The sequence below is a fragment of the Trachymyrmex septentrionalis genome, unplaced genomic scaffold, assembly GCF_001594115.1.
Source record: "Trachymyrmex septentrionalis isolate Tsep2-gDNA-1 unplaced genomic scaffold, Tsep1.0 scaffold52, whole genome shotgun sequence".
Classification (NCBI taxonomy): domain Eukaryota; kingdom Metazoa; phylum Arthropoda; class Insecta; order Hymenoptera; family Formicidae; genus Trachymyrmex; species Trachymyrmex septentrionalis.
Window position 1 is genome coordinate 1555640 of NW_017305694.1, and position 6915 is coordinate 1562554.

At 27.0% G+C, this 6915-nt stretch overlaps 1 protein-coding gene across 1 annotated transcript in view; it reads left to right on the top strand.

Annotated features, from left to right (window-relative positions):
* The window catches only part of LOC108751818 (protein wntless), a 5032-nt gene extending 1627 nt beyond the window's left edge, over positions 1-3405 (top strand). Inside the window, exons 2-12 of the mRNA XM_018492240.1 lie at positions 397-578; positions 664-769; positions 826-950; positions 1056-1205; positions 1308-1485; positions 1577-1704; positions 1806-1811; positions 1888-2049; positions 2141-2368; positions 2463-2616; positions 3257-3405. Of these exons, the coding sequence (XP_018347742.1) occupies positions 397-578; positions 664-769; positions 826-950; positions 1056-1205; positions 1308-1485; positions 1577-1704; positions 1806-1811; positions 1888-2049; positions 2141-2368; positions 2463-2616; positions 3257-3357 (1520 nt within the window). The 3' untranslated portion in view covers positions 3358-3405. The remainder of the gene's footprint in view (positions 1-396; positions 579-663; positions 770-825; positions 951-1055; positions 1206-1307; positions 1486-1576; positions 1705-1805; positions 1812-1887; positions 2050-2140; positions 2369-2462; positions 2617-3256) is intronic.
* Positions 3406-6915: the final 3510 nt, after the last annotated feature.

A 6915-nucleotide genomic window follows, 5' to 3' on the forward strand; every position in this document is an offset into this window, starting at 1 on the left:
ATTTAAAATATTATTAAAATATAGATTAAATATTTTATATAATATTTATAGTAACTCTATTTCTTACTTGAATTCTATTGAGTACTTTTATAACATTTACTACAACATTTACAATAAATATTTCATAATTTTTACAATAAATGTTTATGATCTATGCAATCTAAGATCATAAAAATATTTAAAAACTATTTCAAATAAGTTTTATAATATTTATAAATATTGTGTAGGAAATGTACACTATTTTTTAGATAAACTTTAGATGGATATAAAATATGTAATAATATACGTTTTTTAACATCTATACTTATTATTTTCATTAATATAAAATGTAATACTATCTTTTAGATAAACTATGGATAAATATGAAGTATAAAATGATATACGTTTTTTGTTTAGCACCTACACCTGCCAGCAGTCAGAACATTCTTGGTACACCGTGCAAAGTCGTTAGTGTTAATGGGTCTTATGATGAAAATACGTGGTTTTACTCGAGAGGAGAAGGGTCCTGTATTTCTGTTGATATGCATCACTTCACTTTGGACACTCAACAGGCTTATCAAGTTGTATATACATTCCAGGTATAATTCACAAAATTATTTACTTATAATTGATAATTACATAAAAAGAATTTTTGAATTAAAAATCATATAATTTTTTTCGTAGATGCCTGTACCTCGAAACAGTATGCAACTTGATTACTCGAGATGGCAGCAAAATTTAATTGGCGTTTTACAAGTGGATATATCATATACCAGCCAGATTGAAATCGGTAATGTATTTGCTATTGTTAAAACTTTTATAATTCTGACAAGTTTTTTTCTACAGCTCCTAGGACGAAAATAACATTGGATGCACGGCTAGCTTATCGAAATAAGGGAGATCCAGATAATGCATGGAAACCATATGCTGCTTCTGTTGTGGAAAGAATTTTGGACTGTAGCATAGACAAGGTAGGTACATTTACTTGTATAAAATTATTATAGTGAATACTTTTTACATGTAGTTATAGCTATATATTGTAGATTTTTAATTTATAAATGTCTAATTTATTTCAGCCACTGGAGCATTATAATTACAATTGTAGCGTTATGCCATTGTTTGAATTGGGATCTCTGTATCATGATTATTATTTATTAAATATTCGTCTTCCTTCTGACCTTGATAAAAACCAAGGATTGGGACATGTTGTTGATTTATGGCTTACCGTAAGTATCAGAATGTAAAATTCTGATTATAACGTTATGAATGAAATTCTAATTTTGATAAAGAGATTATTTAACCCGATATATCATTTGTTGTTAATTTAGGCTATTAATCAAAATGGTGGATTCACAAAGGTGTGGGTGAGTCTAAAGACCATTTATTTCCCAATAGTACTTGGTGTTTTGACTTGGTATTGGAGAAGAGTGTACATGTTATCGAGATCGCCTGCCCTCTTGGAATACATGTTGTTAGCTTTGGGTTCTGCCTTAACATTTTTAAATTGTATGTGTTAATTGCTCTATAATATATTGATTTATAATTTCTCAAATTTCTTATTTACACAGTTATTTATAAAATATTACATCATTTTTAGTGCCACTGGAATATTTAACACTTGCTTATGACATGCCATTTATGCTTCTACTGGGTGATATTCGGCAAGGAGTATTCTATGCAACATTGTTATCATTTTGGCTTGTATTTGCCGGTGAACATTTAATGGTAAGAACACTGAGTTTTTATTATTCAACATTATTACAACCATTATATTAGCATTAACTTGTACTTTTCTTATTTTATGCACGCATCTTGGGTTCCATTAGATTCAGGTAAGAATTTTTTAAATGTACAAACTTTTGTTTTTTTAATACTGCAAAATATTGAATTTAATTATTTATATTTCAGGAGGGCGAACAAACTAATTCATTAAAATGTTACTGGCGGCATCTTTCTGCAGTAGGTACTGGTTGCCTCTCACTATTTGTATTCGATATGTGCGAGCGTGGGGTACAACTGAGAAATCCCTTTTATTCCATTTGGGTCACTGATCTTGGTACAAAATTGGCAGTATCCTTTCAAAACTATTTGTATCTTTACTTTAAAAAGTTCTCTTAAGAAAATAATTCCCTAAATTAAAATTTCCTTAATGAAATTATAGCTATCTTTCATTATTCTGGCTGGCATATCGGCTGGAATATATCTGTTGTTTTTGTCTTACATGATATGGAAAGTATTCATGAACATCAGCGCGAAGAGAGCTGTTTTACCTAGCATGAGTTCAGCGCGACGCCTGCATTATGAGGGTATCATATATCGTTTCAAATTTTTAATGATTGCAACGCTGTTATGCGCGTCATTAACTGTCATTGGTTTTATACTTGGACAGGTAAGAAGTCGATACGTTTTAATTATATACAATTAATTGTATTTAACGTTGTTTTTAAAACTGTGTTAAATGATATATGATGTTTCTGGGATAGGTTGCAGAAGGTCAGTGGAAATGGGACGAAGATTTACAATTGGAAATGACTTCTGCCTTTTTCACCGGAGTATATGGAATGTGGAATATTTATATCATTGCATTATTATGCCTGTACGCGCCTTCCCATAAGCAATGGCCAATCGAACCATCTGGTAAATAGAAACATACATTTATTTTCTCTTATACAGGATATCCCTAAAATTCGGCATCACTCATCCTGAGCAGGCTAAACTGAGTCAAAAAATCCTGTATCATTTTGCGATTTTCACAATGGTTGACGATATATTAATTACTAAAAATCGCTAAATATTGTTCTTTAATCATTTTTTACTTAAATACTATCTACTTTACAGAAAAAACTGTAAGAGACAAAAATCATTTTTTTTCTCATAAAACTCTAAGAATTTTTTCAGAATTTTTTATCAATTTTATAGTATTTTTCTTATTTTTACCACCATGAGAAAGCGGTATTAAAAAATTCTGAAAAAATTCTCAGAATTTTATAAGAAGAAAATAAACAATTGTTACCTCTTGCTGTTTTTCTGTAAAGTTGATTGGATTTAAGTAAAAAATTATTGAAAACCAATATTTAGCGATTTTTAATAATTAATACCTCGTTAACCATTGAAAATTGCAAAATAATAGAGGACTTTTCGGTTTAGTTTAGTCTGTTCAGGATGGGTGATGCCGAATTTTAGGGACACCTAGTATACTATATATTATATTATTTTAAATTTTATCAAATTCTGCCGATTTGCATCATGCAATAAGATAAATTATTTTAATTTTCAGAGAACAGTATTAGTGAAGAAATCGAATTTTCCCCCTTGCCAACTGATCCTAATGAGATGCTATCACTGACTGCTTTTGCACGAAAAACAGCAGTAGAGTAAAGTACATATTTATCTTTGTGTACATTTTGTAAGAAACAGGACAACATGGCAAACTCCACTTAATACTTAATGTACTTAATTTTTAGTACGTATAACTTAGTTATATATAGAACTTGTAAGTAGAACTGTACTTAGATTTTTCACTATTTATTAGAAAATGACTGATAATACTCCTACAATAACATAATTTTTATATGCCAAATTTAATTATTTATTGCTTCCAACGTTTTTTTGTATGTTTTTACATACCTATTTATAGTATTATATTATCTATATAATAAGAAAATATACACACAAGTCATTTCATCTTCATATTCGTTGATATGTCAAAAGCATAAATTTTGGAACGGATTTAATAGATCTGTTTTTGATACTATTTACAAAAATTTATAGCGTAACACAACATAAATATATAAATATAATAATTAAAATCGCATACTCAAAAATGCGATTCAAAAAGTATTAGAGCAAAAACGATAAATGTAATCATATTATTTTATATAATATCTTTTTGACATAAATACATTGTATTATACTAATATTTTCTATGTATGTGCTTATATAAATTTAGGACAATATTGTATAAATGACAATCAAATCAAATTAAATGTTTTACATGCAAATGAGATGAAATGACTTTGCTCAGAAATTACTGAGATCCTGAAGATATAAAAAGTTCAAGATCCAAGATATTTCTAAGAAGATATCTAAAAGTTTTCTAAAAGATATTTTCTAAAAAGATTTTATTTAAAATATCTTTGTAGCATTTCTAATCGATATCTTTAGATGAAAGATACAGTATTATGACATTTTTCCAATTTTTTTTTACTATTTATAAATATATTATAGCATTGATAAGAAAACTGATTTTGACATATTACAAATTATTTATGAATAATGATTTTATGAAAGAATAGTTTTATTGTTTTAAAATTTATTTTCTGGATATTTTAGTCACTTTTATTAAATAATTAATTTTTATAAATAATGAAATACTTTACTAAATATTTTACTAAAAATTATATATTTGAATTATTGGTTTGCTATATTGGATCGGCTATTAAATTATAAAATTCTGACTTCTGATCATAAACAGTAATTTAAAAAATGCTTCGATAAGTTTTAAAAAAATTGGTCTCATAAAAATTCGCGATACAAAAAGATTAAGATATTATTTAAAATAGTTTTGAAATAAGAATCGACTTATATAAATAAGATAAGATATTTTTTAAGAGAGATCATTTAGAGATATCTTTGATATTTCTAATATTAATATCTTAAAGATTAGAATTTTAGAAATATCTTGAAGAGATTTTTGATGAGATTTTTAATGAGATATTTTTTAAATGTCTTCAAGATCTCGATATCTTCTGAGTAACGTCAGATGTAGTAAATAATATTTATAACTGGATAGAATTTACACAGTATTATATGGATGTATTATCATACTGCGCATAGAATTCTATAATGCTAATTGCTTCTACTAATGGATAAAGCATATTTTATCTGTTGATGAATCAATGAAATTCTTAGATTGAGAAATCAGATTAAAGATTTTTTTGGCATGCTTTTTACATATAAGATTTTTATAATATTTTTCAGTATTATATGCGTATAGTAGCGATAGTATTCCTGTACTATTCTAATCATTTTTTATGCGACTTATTTGTTAATAAAAATTCTGTAATTATTATACAAACTTACAGTTAATTACTTTTACTTAAATCATTGAAAATTTGAAGATATTACATCATTCCATTTCAATCTTGTAAATATTAGATGTGTTTATGTAAAAGATTTGTTGCAGTTAATCAGCAATATAAAGAAAAGATCTAGAAGATGAATTTATACTAAAGAATTCAAGAATATATTTCTCCTATTTACTTGTCATATATTCAGTAAAATGCGTAAGAGAAGAACGTACTTAGTTTTTACTTTGTAATTTGAATTATAAAGAAGCCTCGTATGATATCTTACTACATCGTATATATTATATATTACATACATATCATTATTGGGCATTCATCTATCATTTGTAACGACCGTATTTGATCATGATTGATAGTATTGTACTAAGAGCTCATATTCATGATTTACCACGGCATGCATCTTGAAAGTAACAATTTCGTACAGAAAGTATGTGCCAACTTACTTAAGTCTGCCATTCAATAGGGTCAGTTTTTTATTATATACATTGTTATATATATATAAAGTATTAATGCAAGTCTTTCACTTTAGATACGCTATGGAATATAAGGCGTAATGAACTTTTGCACGAATCTGTTATTCAAAATTAGATCAGGAACTATTTAATGATATTTTTTAGATAAATGTAGATGTATTTAACGTATAATATCGACATACTTAATGTAGTACTTATTATATAGGCACTGACCATAAAATAGCGTTTTACAAGTAAGGTGCAATAGAGTTTTTCTCCGTCTTCATGCTAGTGGATATTAATCAAATAATATAGCGATATTTAAACTAGACATACACAAGCGGAGATTTACAGAAGATTATTTTTTATCTTTATAAAAATAATTAGTTCACATTATTAATTGAGTAGCGACTCAATCATTAGTCCAAGATTTTCTAATGGTTTCAGTGATAATCAATACCATTTCGTCGTTATGTAAAAGAAACGAAGTTATGTATTGCATCGAAAGCAATTGTATTTATAAGTATTTATAATCTCGATGATATACTGTACACCGCTTTGCATTCGTAACATTTTTATATAATTTTTATACACTTTTTAAATAAACGAATCTGTTGTAGTCATTTTGCGCAACATGACAAATTTAATGGAATAAACATCTATCCTATATTCAAGTACCGAAAGGAACATTGAAAAATGAACAGAAAGAAGATTTTGTTGAGATATTAAAAAATTTAGCACAAATCTGAAAATAATTCCGTTGGATTATCAAAATAATTAAGTAGAATTCTTAAAGCCCGTGTCACACTACACACTGGAGACTGAGGATTGCGAATTGAAGATTAAAATTCAGCCAATCAGAATAAAACGAATTAAAATTAAAATTATCTGACTAGTCAAATTCTAATCTTTAATTCGCAATCTTCAGCGTAGATTCCAATGAATAGGGAGACATGCTTAAGCATTTAAGCAAAAGGATGATTTTACTGAGATATATCTAAAAGCTAGATACAGATCTGAAAATAATTTTGTTTGGACGTTAAAATAATTATGAATGATACTCAAATTTATGGAGGTTGTTAGAATGTCAAAACTTATTTTGTAGCATTGCTCATCGTGCTTGAGTAATCACTCTGATGATCTATTTTAATTTACTTCAACAAAATCATTCTTTCTGTATGACAATGATTGTTTTTAGCAGAGAAAGCAGCTTTGCAACTGTTTGTAGATTCTTTAATAGAGGTAAAAAATTGAAAGATTAAAAAATTAAAAAACTAAAAGAATTTTTTTAATAATTAAGAGATTCTCTAATATGATAGATTCTTAGTTCTTCATTAAATATTATTAAATAAACCATTCATATATATATATACACACATATATATACACACACACAC